Here is a 19569-nt window from a genome sequence, read left to right on the forward strand (position 1 = left end):
GTCTTTGGTACTTGAGTAACTCTGGATATTTGACAGTCTTGTCACAATTAGTGGTCAGCAACAGTTATCTGCACGGAGAAGATGTTAAATCCTGTATTATATAAAGTCCTCAAAAATACGTTATCAGAAAGATATTTTTGATATTATTTCAACAGTTTTGCATTTTGACTTATAACCCCATCCTATTACAGCAATTTTTAGTTTGTCAATGACAGAACATAGATTTTTATCCTCTTCAGCCTGTCGGATGATTGCATTTGTTACTTTAGTGGCCAGAAGATCCATTTTATTAAACTGAAAGGAGACCAACCTTGCTACCACATTTCAATGGTTTTCCCAAACTATATCATGTTTAAATTTAGAAAAAATTAGAAGTGACATTTTTGATCCTTCGGTTAAATTTAGAGACTTGGAAACTATTTATTCTACATTTTCATATGATGAAATTTGACCTTTTCCGAATCCTTCTTATTAACTTAAAATATATGAAAAGAGGAGCGGAGTTGACGACATTATTGAATGTATTCGATTTAAGATACTGGTCTAGCCTTGTTTTGTTCCACTTGCTTTCTTTTTGGGTTTAGTATTTCGTTTTTTTGGGGGGGTTCTTTGCATTATTTTTTTTCTTTTTATTTCTTTTTTCTCTATGATTAACTATATGAAGAGTTTGGAAATCTTTTACATCTGTATTATTTGAAGTCTTTTTTGACATGTTTATCAACAATAAGATTATTCCAATTTCTCTGTATCAATATTGTTATTCTGTTTATAATTTTGGAAAATTAATAAAAAGATTTAAAAAGAAAGAAAGAAAAATATGTTATCATGGGGCTTTTTCTACAAGTCAGATGATCCTATTTGTTTTGCTTATATATAGCCATTTATCTGGAGGTAATCCAATGCATTGAAATTATCTTCATCTGTGTAAACCATAATAAATATTTCCATTTTAATAGTCTTTGGCAGTTGGATGTTTTCCTCACCAGGTTATTCTGGATATCAGATTACAATTATGTTTCTTTGATGCAACCATCTTCTCAATACTTAAAACTGGTGAATCACAAGAACTAACTGATCACAAAATATTGAAGTAAAACCCACTATTTTTATTATTGATGCCTAGCCATCCATTTGAGTAGACAGGTCAAACTCAAATTGATTTTCTCATCATTAATCCAAGTGTACTTGGGAAGTGTCCCTTCCACACTTCCAGAGATGGCATGTAGTTGCAGATCAGTGTATTGGGAAATAGGGAAGGATTTTGAAAACTTCCATGCACTTTTTATAGAAAAAAGAAGAACTCTGTTATCACCTTTGCTATAATTAGCAACTTTACATTGTTTCAAACATTCTGTGATAGACTTTCTACAGGGTTCTTTTGGTCTTCAAAGAGATGACAGAAATGCTGGAAGTTTTGCAAATCTCCTGAATTCAACATGAAATATCGATCAATGAAGAGCATCTTTTGGTGAGCAAGGAACAGAGTTTGTGGGGAACAAGATGGCTAATATTTATAAAAGAAAATATCATTCTGCCTAGTGATTGCCAGATATTTCCAAATTGTAGAAGTAGTTGATAAGTCATTTAAAAAAATCATACTTTTTATTAAGATTGGCTTCTGTTAGTTCAAGATATGTTTTGTAGATGACTTGCAAATTCCTTTACCTATTTATTTATTTAGAGAGCCAGTGTGAAACAGGCCCATCTCCCCAAATGAACCATGCTGCCCAGCAACTCACCTAGCCTAATCACAGGGCATTTTACAATGACCAGTTAACCTACAAGCATCTTTGGACTGTGGGAGGAAACCAGAGCAGCCTGAAGAAACCCACATAGTCATAGGGAGAACATACAAACTCCTTACACACAGCGCCAGAACTGAACTCTGGTCTCCAATGCTGTGAACTGTAATAGCACCATGCTAACCATTACGCTGCCGTGGTGCACTGACTGCAGCTGCATACAACCAAGAGCAGAGTGAAATATTCAACATTCCAGTCACAGAAATATGACTCTCACCAGAATGAAAGAACCAATATTCACATTCTCAAACACAAGGAAATCTGCAGATGCTGGAATTTCAAGCAACACACAAAGTTGCTGGTCAGCGCAGCAGGCCAGGCAGCATCTCTAGGAAGAGGTACAGTCGACGTTTCAGGCCGAGACCTTTCATCAGGACTAACTGAAAGAAGAGCTAGTAAGAGATTTGAAAGTGGGAGGCGAGGGGGAGATCCAAAATGATAGGAGAAGACAGGAGGGGGAGGGATGGAGCCAAGAGCTGGACAGTTGATTGGCAAAAGGGATATGAGAGGATCATGGGACAGGAGGCCTAGGGAGAAAGAAAAGGGGGAGGGGGAAGCCCAGAGGATGGGCAAGAGGTATAGTGAGAGGGACAGAGGGAGAAAAAGGAGAGAGAGAAAAAGAACGTGTGTATATAAATAAATAAATAACAGATGGGGTACGAGGGGGAGGTGGGGCATTAGCGAAGTTTGAGAAGTCAATGTTCATGCCATCAGGTTGGAGGCTACCCAGACGGAATATAAGCTGTTGTTCCTCCAACCTGAGTGTGGCTTCATCTTTACAGTAGAGGAGGCTGTCCCATTCCTATTCTGATATGTATTCCACGTCCCATTCCCATTCTGATATGTTATCCCACGTCCCATTCCCATTCTGATATGTCCCTTATAGAAACACGACTGGGATTTAAAAAACATCATAACTGGCAGGTTTCAAAATGTCACACTTTTAATTTTGAAACTGACATTTAGTGAAAAGCGGCTCACTTTTTAGAGAAAAGCTGCATCTTTGTAATCTTGAAAGTGGGTGTGTTGTAGAAATAGATGTTGCCTCTGGTCCTGTAAAGTAGCTGAATTTCAGTTTGCTGAAAGCTGATAATTCAGTTTTCAATTTCAGGTATGTTGGGATCATGGTATTGGGTATGATCATTATCTTATATCTGAAAAATAAGAATTAGAAACCATTTCCCTCCCCAACCATAAAATTCCATAAAATTTTGGGCTGCAGGCATAAAGCCCTCAGGTAATTCTGAATGGCTGGCATAAAGCCCACAGGTAACTTGGTAGTCCTTTACTTCGTTCTACTTGTATTTTTGTTTCTGGGTAACTTTTAAGTGTATGATTTGGGGAGTTTAATACCCATTTGAGGTAATACAGTTCTTTGGCAATTTTTCACCAAAATGGAATTGCAGAGGAAGATTCGCAGAGAAATAGTAGAACTACCATACATACCTCAAATATAGGTTACGGAGTTCCTCAGAATTAGCTGCATTATCCTCGCCGGAGAAACATTTCTGCTAGGATCCGAATTGTGACGCGCGGTTGTATTTTGTTGTACAGGCAGGCAGATTTGTTTTGATATCTGTGGAAGTTGCAAGTTTGACAGTTACAATAACTCATTTAATCATGAATGTATTCTGCTGAGGTAGGGGTATGCATGCAACCTAATGAGAGGCAATGTAATCGTCTTCACAATCCACGATGACAATTCGAACTCCTCTCTCCAGTAGTTCGCATAATAAATAGCAGTTCATGCCAGTCAGGTAGTAACAGCCCTACTGGATAACTTGGATCAAAAGCAAACTGCTGGAGGTATTCTGCGGATTGGGCAGTACCTGTGAAGCAAAATGGACAGTCGATGACCCTTCAGCTGGAGTTTCTTGAGTCAGGATATGTTGGATCATTCCTAATGCTCGCATTTTCCTGTCGTATGTCAACACGGGGGGGGGGTCAGAGCGATCGGTAATATGTCTGCGGAAGTGGGGTGCAGACAGTCCGTCAAATGCAAAAAGCAGACAATTTAGCTGAGGCCCGAAGTCATGACGGCGACTTGGAGGGAAGCGCGCGGGCCTCCGCGTCACAAACTGTTTGTATTCAAACACGGCAGGAAGTGGAGTACGCGCCGGGGTCCATCGTCAAATATCTGGCTGCAGTAACTAGTGCGTTTAAGAGAGGCTCGTGGTTCTTAGTATTACAAGTGAGTATGCCCAACACTTACAAAGGCAATGCTAAGAACTCATTTGTCATTTCAAGAACTGTTCTGTTGTGTCGGCTCTCTGGACAATCATTACCCTGTTTAGTAGGCTCCAAAACTGCGCTTCAATTTTATGAATTGAAATTACTATACAGAAATGACATATAGTTAATGTTAAATTAACTGAAGGATTTGTCTGTTGTGATACATGGTTGTGTTATAATGTAGAAAAGTATAGTCTCCATTTTTATTGAATTATTTAACTCAATGTACCAGCTTCTCCCCTCTTTATTTCTCGTCCTGATTAGTGGTCTTGACCCGAAAGGTGAATCGTTCATTTCCCTCCAAAAGTGCCGTCTGCCCTGCTGAGACCTTCCAGCATTTTGTGGTTCTTGGTTGTTGGTTCTTGATTCTCCAAAATATTCCGCATGGAATTTAAACTGGAGGTGGTGGAGGGTGGGTTTAAGAAGGAGATTTTTTTTGTGGTTCGGTTTGTGTGGTTTGCTCCAAATTTTCAGCAACTGCAGTCTTTTGTACAGGATTTAATATGTTTGGTGTTCACCTGAGTTCTCACCGTTTAACTTGAAAATTGTATTGACATTTGTATAGATCTACAGTAAGTGCTGGCATTTGAACTTGCAGTTTAGACATAATGACCAATTTTTTAAGTAGCGAAATATCATGTATCTGTATCGACTTTTATCTCAAGCTTTTTTGTTCAAATTTCACAGTTATAAACTATAAAATTGCATCTTAACTAGAAAGAAATGCTCACCAATAGAACATGAGAAAGTTTTTGAAAAGAACAGGCCATTTGGCCCAACAAAGCTTACCAAATTCCTATTCACATGATGTGTTGAAATAACTATCAAGATTAGATTTGAAAGTCTCTAAGGTACTATTCTCAAGTACACAACTGGGTATTTGGTTCCATGTATCCACAACTCACTGTATAAAGAAATGTTTTCTGATGTTAGTCTGAAATTGCCCTTTAACCTTTGGTCCTGTGTCCTTGATGATGGATTAATTTTGAAGTAGCAGCTGGCATCCACCTTACTTATACCCTTAATGATTTTGAACACTTCTATTATGTCTCCTCTCATTCAACGTCTCAGCAGAATTTCAAGAAACCAAGGCCCATTATCTTTTTGTGTCCTGCCTATTTGGTAACAGATTAGTACTGAAGGAAGACATGACCAATATTTAGTCCAAACAACAGGAATTCTGCAGATGCTGGAAATTCAAGCAACATACATCAAAGTTGCTGGTGAACGCAGCAGGCCAATATTTAGTCAGTGTTTTTTAAACCTAATGCTTTGGTTTTCTTCTATCTGTATTCCCATTGCATGGAAAAAGTACTTTTGAGGATTTTTTTTCTTTAGCAAAGTTTGTGCTCCCATTCAGATTTGATAATTGTGACCTTTGCTTGGGTACAAAATGCACAGGTCACAATTGTATTTTTATCAGAAACTGTGCCAAAATCTGTTACAAATGCTGCTTCATAAAGGAAGTTACTAGCCATCTTTCGGGTTACCAAACCTCCAGTTGCAAAAAGTATATTTCTATATTTATGTATTTATTGGTAATATTCAGGGACTTAGTATGGATTTTGGAGAAAAAATGTTTGCTTTCATTGCAAGTAATATGCACCTGCTTGACCTAATATGTGTGCATATAAAAGGGGTGAATTCTTTGCCAATACGGGACCAGAAATCGTGACAAACAAATGATGATGGGAGGAAGTCAAGTGAGGACAATGTAAGGAATTAGATTGTAAGGATGTGAATAAGTGCAAAAAAAACTTTAATAAATGCACATATGATTAAAGTAAGTGGAAAACCTCAAAGTTCCAACTCCACTAAATGCATCACTGATTTTATACCCCAGACACTTGCCTTACCTGTGATCTCCATTAATGAAGAGTCCACCAAACATTCATGTGGTCCACCACTACTCCAAGCCTCTACTTAAATCTTATAACTTCCACGCACTGATAGTTATTAAACAATGACAATCAAATACCCAAGGCATATTGTGAAATATTAATTCATATTCCCCTTCTTGGTGCCAGCAGGTAGAATATAACCATTGCCTGTGACAGCAGACTAGTTAGGACTTGCCACTCTGGCGATAGACTAAATATGATTGCTGCAGCAGAGACAGTGAATATAGATCCTTCGCAGTTTACAAATGCCTGATATATGCACAGCCCCTCCTTACAGATAAGCATTTGGGAGACTGGATGGATGAGCTCACCAAAGAGTCATAGAAAATTACAGTATAGAAACAGGCCCTTCAGCTCATCTAGTATTTGCCTGACTATTATTCTGCCTCGTCCCATTGAACTGCACCTGGAACATTGACCTCCATAGCTCTCTCATCCACGTACCTATCCAAATTTCTCTTAAGTTTTGAAATCCAACTGCATCCAGCTTGTCCCACACTTTCACCACCCTCTGCGTGAAGAAGTTCCTCCGCATACTCCCCTTAACCATTTCACCTTTCACCCCTAATTCATGACCTGTAGTTGTTGTCTCATCCAACCTCAGTGGAAAAAGCCAGCATGTATTTACATTATCTATGCCCCTCTTAATTTTGTATACCTCCATCAAATCCCCCCTCATTCTCCTACACTCTAGGGAATAAAATCCTAACTTATTCAACCTTTCCCTATAACTCGGGTCATCAAGTCCTAGCAGCGTCCTTGTAAAATTTCTCCGCACTCTTTCAATCTTATTGATATCCTTCCTGTAGGTAGGTGACACAATATTCCAAAGTAGACCTCACCAACGTTGTTATACAGTTTCAGCATAACATTCCAACTCCTGTACTCAATACTTTGACCCATGAAGACCAATGTGCCGCAAGCTCTCTTAACATCGCTACCTACCAGTAACACTTCTTTCAAGGAAATATGGACCTATATTCCCTGATCTCTCTGTTCTACCACATTCCTCAGTGCCCTACTGCTCACTGTGTAAGTCCTACCCTGCTTTGTCCTTCCAAAATACAACAGCTCACACTTGTTTGCATTAAATTTCATCTGCCATTTTTCAGCCCATCTTTCCAGCTGGTCCAGATCTCACTGCAAGCTTTGATTGCCTTCCTCACTGTCCACTACACCCAACCTTGATGTCAATTGCAAATTTGCTGATCCAATTTACCACCCAAATCATTGATATAGATGACAAACAACAACAGACATAGCACAAATCCCAGTAGCACACCACTAATCACAGGCCTTCAGTCAGAGAGGCAACTGTCTACTACCACTCTCTGGCTTCTCCCGTGAAGCCAATGTCTAATCAAATTTATATCTCATCATGAATGCCAAGTAACTGAACTTTCTTGACCATCCTCCCATGTGGGGTCTTGTCAAAAGCTTTGCTAAAGACCATGTAGACAACATCCACTGCCTTTCCTTCATCAAAGTCTGTTGCCTAGGCAAGATGAGAGCATATACCAAGATAATGCCAATAAGTGGCAATGCTTAGTATGCAACTCCGATGGGAATCATCAAATGTACCTGTTTTGCACTACTATAGCTGAAATCCACAGTCGTAGGCATGGGCACTACAGTAAGCAGCACCACCTTTAAGATGTTTAAAAATTATATTGATACTCAAAATCGACAAACTTCAGATGGCAGACTTGGGTCGTGAGTGCAGTTTCCCTTTAAGAAGACAGAAGCGGGGACATCACACCAGTCTACAGATATGATGGAAACACAGAGGTCTTGGACCCCCATTCGCAACTATCTGCTGGTGAATATACAGTCTCTGGAAAATAAAATTGAAGACCTCAGAGCAAGATTGCTCTACCAGAGGGACATCAGGGACTGCTGTCTACTTTGCTTCATGAAAACATGGCTATCAACCACCATTTCAGACACAGTGCTGCAGCTTGATGGCTTCACAGTTCTCCACAAAGACAAGACAGCTTAGTCTTTAAAGGCAGTGGAAGTAGAGTATGCTTTATGATTAACTCATCACGGTGCACAAACGTGGTGGTTCTATCTCAGTCCTGCTCAACCAACCTGGAACATCTAGCGATCAAATGTCACCCATCTCATCTGCCAAAGGAGTTTTCTCATCATCCTGATAGCAGTGTACATTCCACCTCAAGCCAACATCAGGTAGTCTCTGGAGGAGCTGAGCAACAAAATCTGCAGGCACAAAACTGTGTACCCTGATGCCTTTCCTATCATTGCAGGGGATTTCAACAAGGCCTTCTGGAAGACGTCTCTGAACAACTATCACCAATATATCACCTGTGGAACCAGAGGACCCAACACACTTGACCACTGTTATACTACCATCAGGAATGTTTACCGTACCACCCCACGCCTGAACTTTGGAAAGTTCGATCATCTGGCTGTACTTCTACTTCCAGTGTACTATTTAGGCAGACACTAAAGACTGCAGCACCAGTGGTGTGGACCAAGAAAGTATGGTCCAGGGAGGCAGAGGAGCACTTACAGGACAGCTTTGACTCAGTGAACTGGATATATTCAGGGATTCATCTTTGAGTCTGTATGAATATAGCACATTTGTCACCGACTTCATCAAGACATGTGAGGATGAGCGTGTGCCTTTAAGAACATACTGGACATACCCAAGCCAAAAACCATGTCTGAACCAGGAGATTTGTAATCTGCTGAGGGTTAGATCTATTGCATTCAAGACTGGTAATCCAGAACTATACAAGAAATCCACTTACGATCTACAGATGACTATTTTAAGGGTGAAGAAACAATTCTGATTGATTTTAGAAATGGAATTGGATACACATCAGCTTTGACAGGGTGTACAGGACATTATTTCCTACAAAGCAAAACTTAACATCCTGAATGGCTGTGATGCTTAATGCCTTGTATGCACGCTTTGAAAGGGAGAACAAAACTACACCTGTGTGAATTCCTGCAGCATCTGCTGACCCTGTGATCTTTGTCTTGGAAGCTGACGTCAGAACACCTTTCAAGAGGGTGAACCCTCACAAGGCATCAGGCCCTGATGGTGTACCTGTACCAATCAACTGCTGGGAGTGTTGAAGGACATCTTCAATCTCTCAATGCTGCAGTTAGAGGTTCCCACCTGCTTCAAAAGGGCAACAATCATAACAGTGCCCAAGAAGCTGCCTCAACGACTATCATCCAGTGACAGTCATGTTTACTGTGATGAAGTGTTTTGTGGGGTTGGTCATTGCTAGAATCAACTCCTGCCTAAGCAAGGACCTGGACCTGCTGCAATTTGCCAATTGCCCCAATAGGTCTACAGTGGGTGCAACCTTACTGGCTATCCAGTCGGATTTAGATCACATGGACAATAGTAATGCTTACACCAGGCTCCTGTTTATTGACTACAGTTCTGTGTTCAACACAATCATACCCTCAGTTCTAATCAACAAGCTCCAATATCTGGGCTTCTGTACCTCCCTCTGCAACTGGATCCTTGACTTCTTCACCAGGGGACCACAGTCTTTGCAGATCGGAAGTAACATCTCCTCACTGACAATCAACACTGGTGCATCTCAAAGATGTATGCTTCGCCTACTGCTCTACTCTTTCTACACCCATGACTGTTGCAAGGCACACCTCAAACACCATCTATAAATTTGCTTTTCTAAGTCTCACTGACTATTAAGTGGTCTGTTATATAACCACATTACTGTAATCTCTTTCTCATTCCTCAGTTCCACTCATATAGCCTCAGTACACAAGCTATCTAATCTGTCCTATCTGAGCATTGCTGCGACATTTTCTCGGACTAGTAATGCTACTCCTTCCCCTTTAATCCCTCCCTCTCTATCATGTCTAAAACAATGGAACCCAGGAACATTAAGCTGCCAGTCCTGCCCCTCCTGAAGCTCTCAGTAATGCATACAATGTCATAATTTCACATGCTGATCCATGCTCTAAGCTCATTGCCTATGCCATGAATTTTAATTTAGATTACATGGCACAAAAGCAGTTTATTAATTGTAACCAAATTCAAACCAAAACACTCTTTTGTGTTAAATTGATTCAAATCTATATAATGGTTGGGAATGCAAAAAAATTGTAAACTTTTAAGAAACATTCTGAGGTTGTGAGTCCATTTAACATTCATACTTTTTGAATTAAGTCCAAAACAAACTATCAGTGTTTATCATTTTGATTATTCTCAAGAATAAATCAGCACTCACACAGAACAAGTCATTATGAACGAGAAAATCTCCTCTGAGGTTACAGAGGGTTAACAGCTTTCAACACTAAACAGTGAAGTGACTTAGAACTGGACACAAATAGTAAATATTTTTTCAAGAACTCAGGTGCAATTTGACTTAATCTAGATAACCTTTAATTACACTTGTTCTGTTTAGTCTTTTCCACTGTAGGTGAAAAAGATACCTAGCCAGTTCTCAGTTCCTATTCACTCGCTCTCTTCCTCATGTTACTCAAAATGGAACTCAAGCATTTATGTACCTTTTTAAAATTGCAGAGTATTCACATTCAAGTCTGTTCAGAACTAAAATATTGCAGGAATGTTCAATTTTTCAAGAAGTGTATACCTTTAGATATCTCTGTATACCCAGACTTTAGCAGCTTTCTTCATTGCTAATATCTGGTCTGTAACAGAACATAGGCAATGTGTCTTTCTTCTCACAATTAATACTCTCTCCTCATAGCATACTTACAGGGTACAAGGAAGGATGAATGAAGAGAGTGCACCCTGCAGAAAGTAGAAAGGGATGGTCCTGTAGCACAGTTAGAAATTGGCTGGATTGGATGGATTTGTTGGTAAAAAAAATAAAATCATTACAGTGCCATCGGATCAGAAGATGTAGAATCCATGTGGGTAGAGTTAGAAACTGCAAAGGTAAGAAGACTGTGATGGAGTTATATATAGGCCTCTGAACAGTAGCCAGGATGATGGGTACAAATTACAAAAGGATATAAAAAAGGCATGTAAAAAGGGTAATGATCTGATGAGATTTCAATGTGCAAGTAGATTGGGAAAATAGGGTTGATGCTGGATCCCAACGGAAGGTATTTGAAGAACGCCTATTAGATACCTTTAAGAGCAGTGTGTTGTTGAGTCCACAAGGGAAAAGACAATTCTAGATTTGGGTGTTGTGTAATGAACCAGATATGATAAGGGAGCTTAAAGTAAAGGAACCCTGAGGAAATAGTAATTTTAATATGATAAATTCACCCTGCAGTTTGAGAGGGAGAAACTCTCTCATCCATAGTGAATAAATATTTTAAGAGGCTGGTGATGAAACACATCCACTCCTGCCTGAGAAGTGACTTAGATCCACCCCGATTTGCCTACTACAGTAACAGGTCCACAGCAGATGCCATCTGATTGGCTCTTCACTCAACCCTGGAACATACAGACTTCAAAGGTGCAGACATCTGGATACACTTCATCAATTGCAGCATAGTATTCAATACCATCATCCCCTCAAAACTAATCAATAAGCTCCTAGACCTTGGCCTCAATACCTCCTTGTGCAATTGGATCCCCGATTTCCTCAATTGCAGACCACAGTCATTTTGGATTGGCAACAACATCTTCTCCTGATCTCCATCAGCCATGTGCTTAGCCCCTGCACTACTTGCTTTACACTTATGACAGTGTGGCTAAGTGCAGCTCCAAAGTTATATTCAAATTTGCTGACATCCTCACTGTTGAAGGCTAAATCAAAGATGGTTACAAATCAGCATATTGGAGCGTGATTGACAATCTGGTTGAGTGGTCCCAAAACAACAACCTCTTACATAATGTCCATAAGACCAAGGAGCTGAATATTGACTTCAGAGCAAAAAATACAGAGGTTCATGTGCTAGTCCTCATTGAAGGATCAAAGGTAGAGAGGGTCAGCAACTTTAAATTCCTTGGTGTTTTTATTTCAGAGGACCTGTCCTTGGTCCAGCATGTAAGTCCAATTACAAAGAAAGCACAGCAGTGCCTCCTTAGGAGTTTGCAGAAAATAAAGTGAACCATTTTGCCACAGTCAGCTTGGAGGGCGGGTGATTGGGTATATTTAAAGCAGAAGTTGATACGTTCTTGATTAGTAAGGGTATCAAAAGGTATTGGAGAGAATTGAGAGGACAATAAATCAGCCAATTTGGAATGATGAAGCAGATGCAATGAGCTGAATGGTCTAATTCTTCTTCTATGTCTTGTGGTCTTATGATGGCAGGGGAAGATATGACTGGTGGTGGGACTGAGTTGCAGCTGGTGGAAATGACTCACAATAATGTGCTTGATTCAGAGGCTGTTAGGGAGCAGATAATAATCAAGGATTGATATCTTCTCTGTTTGTGGCAACATATGGTGAAAGAATAAGTGTAAGAAATGGGAGAGTTGTAGGTGAGGGCTCTACCAGCCACCGTGGAGGGAAGGCTACGTATCCTGAAAAATGGAATATTTCACATATCTCGAAATGGAAATTCTCATCTTGAGAGAACAATTGCAACAGAGTTAGAGCAACTAAGAGAAAGGAATGAAGTCCTCATTAAAGACAAGGTGGGAGGCAGTGTTGTCTTGTTAGTTATGGAAGTTGGTGGGTTAACAGTAAATGTAAGTGGAAAATCTGTCTGTAAAGACAAAACAATCCAAGTGAATTTGAGGGCCAGCTGTAAGTTAATATGAAAGTTGATTAAAATTGGCATGCTCTGTACTGGTGGAGGCAACACCAATGCAATTCGTGATATACAAGAGGAAGAACTTGGGAAAAATTGCAGAGTAGGTTTGAAACAAAGACTCCTTCATGCTGCCAACAGAAAGGCAGATTTAGATCAGCTTATGTAAGTGCCTATGGCTACGTCTTTGATTTTTAGAAAGTGAGGGGGAATCAATAGGGAAGTTGTTCAATGTGAGAGCAAGTTCAGCCAGGTAGAGGAGGGTGCTAGTAGACGGGGTCCATGTTCTAGAAAGAAACAAAGGGCTCTAAAAGCTTTCCTGATGGGCAACAGAGGTGTATAGCAACTGGACATTTTGAGTAAAGATGAGGCATTGGGAGCTAGGGAATTGGAAGTTGTTAAAATGATAGAGAGCATGTGAGGTGTCCTGGATGTAAGTGGGAAGGGACCCCTGGACCAGGAACCCCATCAACTATATTCTATATCATCACAGATCTCATTGCATCAAAAGGTTTCTCTTCCCCAAGATTCACAAAATGGATTGCCTTCTCCCTGCACTTGCCCCTCTGAACTTATTTCCTTATACTGCAACTTCCCTCTTCCTAATCCAGTTCCTTTCTGAACAACGGACATCCAACTTGCCATTCCCTGACTCCCACCACCTCATCTTCACCATGGATGTTCAGACTATAATCCACCATTCCCCATCACGAAGACCTTAGGGCTGACTCTCCAGTTCTTTCTAGAAGGTAGATTCAGTCAGTATCCCTATTCCTCCTGGCTAAACATGTTCTCACCTTGAACAATTTATCTTATGATTCCTCTCACTTTCTAAAAATCAAAGGTGTAGCCATGGGCACTCATATTAACCCCAGGAGGGTGTCTTTTTATTGGCTATGTAGAACAGTCTTTGTTCCAAACCTACTGGGCAATCTTTCCCCAACTCTTTCTCCAATACACTGATGACTGCATTGGGGCTGCCACTACTAGTGTGGAACTCATCAATTTTATCAACTTTGCTATTAACTTCACCCCGCTCTCAGATTCACGGTTTATTTATGACATATCACTCCCCATTCTGGATCTTCCTGTCTTCATCTTAGGAGACAAACTACCGACTGATTCGCATAACTACTTAGACACAAACACCCCCACCCTTTTTCTTTTGAGAATGTCATCCCTTTCTGTCTCTGCTGCACCCATTTTCAGGATGCAACTTTGCATTGCTGAACATCTAAAATGTCCTCATTTGATGTTGATGGAGCCCTCGCTGACATCTTTTTTTCTTGCACTCCTGCTCTCACCCCACCTCCCCTGTTAGAAGAATGGTAGAGTTCCTTTGGACCTTACCTTGCTCCCTGCTAGTCCCTGTGTCCAGTGCAAAATTCTTGATCATTTATGCCAACTATGGTGTGATCCCAGCACCAGTAATGTTTTCCCTCCTCAGGCTTCTCTGCTCCCTGCAGGGGCTACTCTAGGACTCACTGATTCATCCATTCTTTTCTATCCCAAGGCACTTTTCCCTGTAACTGTAGGAGGAGCAACAACTGTCCCTATACTTTATCTCTTTCCACCATACAGGTATCTCAACAGCACTTTGAGGTGAAGCATAAATTCACGTGCACCTCTGCTAACCTTGCCTCTTGCATTTGGTGTTCTCCATGTAGCCCTCTCTACACTGGTGAGGTCAAGTACAGACTGGGCAATTGCTTTGTTCTTTTTTTGTTCTCCACTCTGTTTTGAATAGCCATCCTGAGGTCTTAGTTGCAATGCATTACAATTCCCCTCCTCATTCCCAAGTCAACTGTCTGCCCTCAGTCTCCTGCACTGTCAGGGTGAGGCCAAATACAAGCTAGAGGAACAGCACCTCATATTTCACTTGGGTAGTATACAACACAACTTCGAGTAACTTGCACTCTGTTACTTTCTCTCACGTCCTGATCTACCCAGATCATTTTTGCACATCCTCTTCTTTTCACACCACCTCCCACCTGCCCACCCTCCCCAGAGTTTCACAGTTGCTTTTCCCTTCAGCACCTGATCTTCCAATTATCCACATATTCTATCCATTTGGTCTCCTTTCCCCTTCCTTCCCCCCACTACTCTCCTTTTGCCTTGAAACCCTCCTGTATCTGGTTTCATTCTCTACCTCCCTTTCTTATCAGATTCTTTAATCTGCTGCTTTTGTCTCCACCATCACCTCTCATCCTCTGACATTATCTCCCCCCACTCCCTGCTTCACCAGACTCCATCTGCCCACTCACCCTCCCTCACCTCAGTCTGCCTATTGCTCACCAGTTCCTGCCTAGGTAGTCCTCTGTGTGTTAATTGTTGCGCCATTGAGTAGTACTGTTCTTCCATTAGGTCTACCATCTGATCATTGACAGCTACCTTCTTATTAGATGAATACTTGAGATTAGTAGATGACACCATAAGCCTTAAGCACCTATAATTTCTAAAATCATGTGTGGGCAACATGGTCTGCAATTGTTGTGCCAAGTTATCAAGTGGAAATTAGCAAGAGAACACCTGATTGCTTGAGTGTATATGCAGTTGAAATGTTTGCCATATTGTTAGCACCAGAATGGAGTGAGCAGGTTGATTGTAATAATATTGTGATATGTAGCGATTCTGTATCGGCCCTTGCAAGCATTAAGGCGGGTACAGCTAGTGGTCACCAGGATTTGCTTTATGAAATCCTGTTTGCAAATTCAAGACTGGCTAGACAAGGCAAAAATATCACATTCATGTGGGTTCCAGCATATTCGGTTATTATGGGAAATGAGACAGCAGAGAAGCTGGCAAAAGCAGCAGTCAAAAAAGGATCTATAGAGGTCAATATTAAACTATCAAAATCAGAGGGGAAGAGCATAGTGTGGAGAAGGATAAATCAACAGTGGCAGCAGCATTGGGATAGAGCAAGAAAAGGAAGACATTTACATTCAATTCAGAACAGAGTAGATATGGGAAGAAGTAGGGGAGTAAAGCGGAAGGAACAAGTAATTATAAGTAGACTGAGAATTGGGCACAGCAACCCTAATGGTACTTTGGCCATCATAAATAATCATCCAACAGGTTTTTGCGATCTATGTCAGGAGACTGAAACAGTAAACAATATCCTTATTTCATGCAGGAAATTTGCACGGGAAAGAACAAATGTTACAACAATTACACAAAATAGGACTGGTAGAGGACACTGTTACAGGTTTATTGGAATGTGGGGAGAGTGATCAGGGGAGGAAATGGCTGTTTAGTTTTTTAAGGGCGACGGGACTGGAAAGATGACTTTAAAGTGAATGGGCATTGAGGGACAATAAATCCTGAAGATGGCGGTAATGCAACAATGTGGATGCCAACTGCCGTAAAAAGTCAAGGAAGAAGAAGAAGAAAATCCTGTGTGTGGTAATTTGTCTATTGACATAAGTGTCCTTTATCTTATGCAGTAATCAAAGCTATGCTTTCAGCCATCTGAATTGCAGTTGCAGCTGTGGGTACTCATGCTATAATGGAATTTGCAGAACTACACAGCACTCAGTGCATCCTGGCTGGCTTGTATATGTGTTAACTGGTTTGGCCACTGCTTCCATGAATGAGCTCCATGTTATGCATAATCCTGTGCTAATTTGGAGCTGGACTCCTTCATGCTTAAACTCCTTAATGTTTTCTTTGTAGGAATTTTGGCAAGGTCCACATTTTTGTTTTGTTTAAAGACTTAATTGACAGACATCTTTGCCCTTCATTGTCCATTTTTCAAATGTCAATCTAAATTTATGATTTCTCTTCATCTTTAGTATATTTTAGTATAAGTTGTTATTGTAGCCTCCAAAGATTTTTAATTAGATTCTGATGCAATTATGTGATTGAAAATTGTGTGCATTTCTACGTAAATGCTAATTGTTAAAAATTTGCACACTTTATTTAGGTATCAATGGTTGGATATGGCTTCTACAATTCTGAAATTTTCAGATGGAAATCAGAACACTCTCAATACTAAAACTGCAGAAGAATCAGGTGCTATTAATTTATCTCAGAATAATACTTTGGATGATGAAGAGGATCTTCCAATACCTTCTACTGGGAATGACAAAGCTTGTAACAATAAACCAGAATCCTATTTGAATCAGAGGATGACACATACAAGAAAAGTCAAGCTAAAGAGAAAGAGTACCTTGGACAGTTTAGGGATCAAAAGAAAATTGGAAAATGAGGAAAAATCCATCAACAAAAAAGAACCAAAAATAGTTGAACATCAGAATCCACCAATCATTCACTCACTTAGTCGTGTACCCTTAAAAAGTGTAATGGATGTCGAAATGAAATTGGTTTATGTTGATGAACAACAAATAATGTATGAATTTGTAGAATCCCTAGAATGCAGAAGTGCTCAGTCAGCATGTGAAGTCACCAAATCAGGAGAATCTATAAATTCCTGTGCTTTAAATTTGGCACCTCAGATGGATAAATGGCTTGCCAAAGCTTTAAAGGATGCAAGCTTTTACTATCACCAGAAGAAGTATTCAGTAGCAGCAGGACGATTCAAAACAGCACTAGAGGTATTTGTTGCTGTTTATTTAATACTAACATTTCATTATTTTTATCTTTTGTTTTCAGTGCTTGTGGGAGCTGGAAAATAATGTCCCACTGTAGGATGAAAATGCCAGTATTTCCTAGCATTACAATTGACATTACCCTGTCTTTTACACAGCACCGCCAGGATTTTAGTTCGTTTTATATAAATATGTACTTCTCAAACTGCATTGCCATTGTTTCATAGGGTGTACTCTGACAGTGGAGTTAAGCACGAAAGCACAAAGTAGAGTTAAAAGGTGGTGGGGAGGGAGAAACACATGCTAATAGGTGAAACCAGGAGGGGGAGAAGTGAAGTAAAGAGCTGGGAGGTTGATTGGTGAAAGAGATACTGGGCTGGAAAAGAGGGAATCTAGTAGGAGAGGTCAGAAGGCCATGGAAGAATGAAAACGGGGGAGGAGCATCAGAGGGAGGTGATGAGCAGGCAAGGAGATAAGGTGAGAGAGGGAAAAGGGGATGGGGAATGATAAAGGAGAAAGGGTGGGGGGCATTACTGAAAGTTCGAGAGGCTACCCAGAAGGATCATAAGGTATTGTTCCTCCAACCTGAGTATGGCCTCATTGCGACAGTAGAGGTAGGCCATGGATTGACATATTGGAATGGGAATGAGAAGTGGAATTAAAATGGACTGCTGTTGGCAGATCCTGCTTCTTCTGGCAGATGGGGCATAGTTACTTGGCGAAGCGGTCTCCCAATCTACATTGGGTCTCACCAATATACAGGAGGCCACACTGGGAGCACCAGACACAGTATATGACCCCAACAGATTTACAGGTGAAGTATCACCTCACCTGGAAGGGCTCTGAATGGTAGTGAGGGAGGAGGTGTATGGGCACGTGTAGCACTTGTTGCACTTGCAAGAATAAGTGCCAGGAAGGAGATCAGTGCGGAGGAAGAAATGGACAAGGGAATTGTGTAGGGAGCGATCCCTGCAGAAAGCAGAAAGTGGGAGGGGGAGGGAAAGATATGCTTGGTTGGGATCCTTTTGGAGATGGCAGAAGTTAAGGAGAAGTAGTGCAACCAGTTTCTGTGAGGCCTTTCAGTCCGGATGCAAGAGGCCATGTACGCAGTCGAAAACAGTCCGTCTTCAGTTTGCGGGAACGATGGGGTGAGGGTGATCAGTTGAGACATTGCACAGGAGAGAAACCCCAGCTTCCCCAAACTTAATGTCAGGCAACTACAGGCCTGTGACTGCTGCTCGGTAAGCCTGACCTCTGGGTCAGTAACTTGGTTGGCTACCATGCCAGCATAGTCAACCTCCGTGTACGGCCTCAGCAGCTGACTATGAGAGACAATTAACCGCAGCGTTATTTTTCCCCTTGGTATATTGTATATCAGTTGTGAACTCAAATATGTAGGCCAGTTGGCATTGCTGCCAAGCAGACCAAGGGTCTGACATTTTGTCCATCGTGTGCATGAACAGTTTGTGGTAAACAAATGCTGTGAAATGGTGACCCTCTAGAAAAAAATGAAAATGGCAGACAGCCAGATAGAGGCCATGAAGCTCATGGTGAAATGTGCTATACTTCCTTTCAGGGGGATGGAGCTGCCGGCTGAAGAGGTGAAGCAGCTGACACACACCTCCGACCAACTGTTCGTGCACAGCTGGTAGTTCCTAATTAGATTGACATTGGAAAAAAATTAACTTTCCGGCTAAGTGTGCTGGAAAGTCTTGAATGTGTGGGACTGGGTAATGAGCAGGGGTGATGGCCTCATTAAGGCATCGGTAATCACCACTTGGCCAGTGACCACCATCGGATTTAGGGACTATATGTAGGGGTGAAGCCCAGGGGCTGTTCAACTGGCATACAATTCCGAGTCTTTCTATGTTGGCAAACTTAGCCCTCCCGTTTGTCAGCTTTCCTGGGTCCAGTGGAAATGTGGTGCTTGACCCCATGTTTTACGACTGTAGTGGAGAATGTGGGCTTGGTGAGGTTTTGGAAATTATCCAGCAGTCAAGTAAGCTCACATGCAGTGGTGCATGCACTTGACAGAATCGTTGTGGTGAACTTACTGGGGAGCAGGGTAACGACCCAAGGGTCCTTGACATCCACAAGCCAGCAGTTCTTAAGATCAACTAACAGTCCTTGGGCACACAGGAAATCTGCATCGGGCAGAGATCTAGCCATTTTAGCCAGGACAAAGTCCATTGTGTAATGTCACACAATGAAACAGAGTGTCACGCTGCCATTAGCAGCCTCCAGTGAAGTTTTGTTGCTCTCCACCTTCTGATCAATAGGCGATGCTGGCAGCACACTCACTTGAACACCTGTGTCACGCAGGAAATGTCACCTTGAAAGGATGTCTGTAATGAACAGTAGATGACTCTGGCAGCTGGAACCCACGGAGTTCACAGATACCTG

The 19569-nt window shown here is 41.2% G+C and overlaps 1 protein-coding gene across 1 annotated transcript in view; it reads left to right on the forward strand.

Moving 5' to 3' along the window:
- LOC134345938 (spermatogenesis-associated protein 16-like) overlaps positions 1–19569 on the forward strand; it is a 142572-nt gene that overhangs the window by 24114 nt on the left and 98889 nt on the right. The window contains exons 2-3 of the mRNA XM_063047288.1: positions 14201–14310; positions 16542–17172. Coding sequence (XP_062903358.1) covers positions 14201–14310; positions 16542–17172 — 741 coding nt within the window. The remainder of the gene's footprint in view (positions 1–14200; positions 14311–16541; positions 17173–19569) is intronic.

This window comes from Mobula hypostoma, chromosome 4 (assembly GCF_963921235.1).
Source record: "Mobula hypostoma chromosome 4, sMobHyp1.1, whole genome shotgun sequence".
Taxonomy (NCBI): Eukaryota; Metazoa; Chordata; class Chondrichthyes; order Myliobatiformes; family Myliobatidae; genus Mobula; species Mobula hypostoma.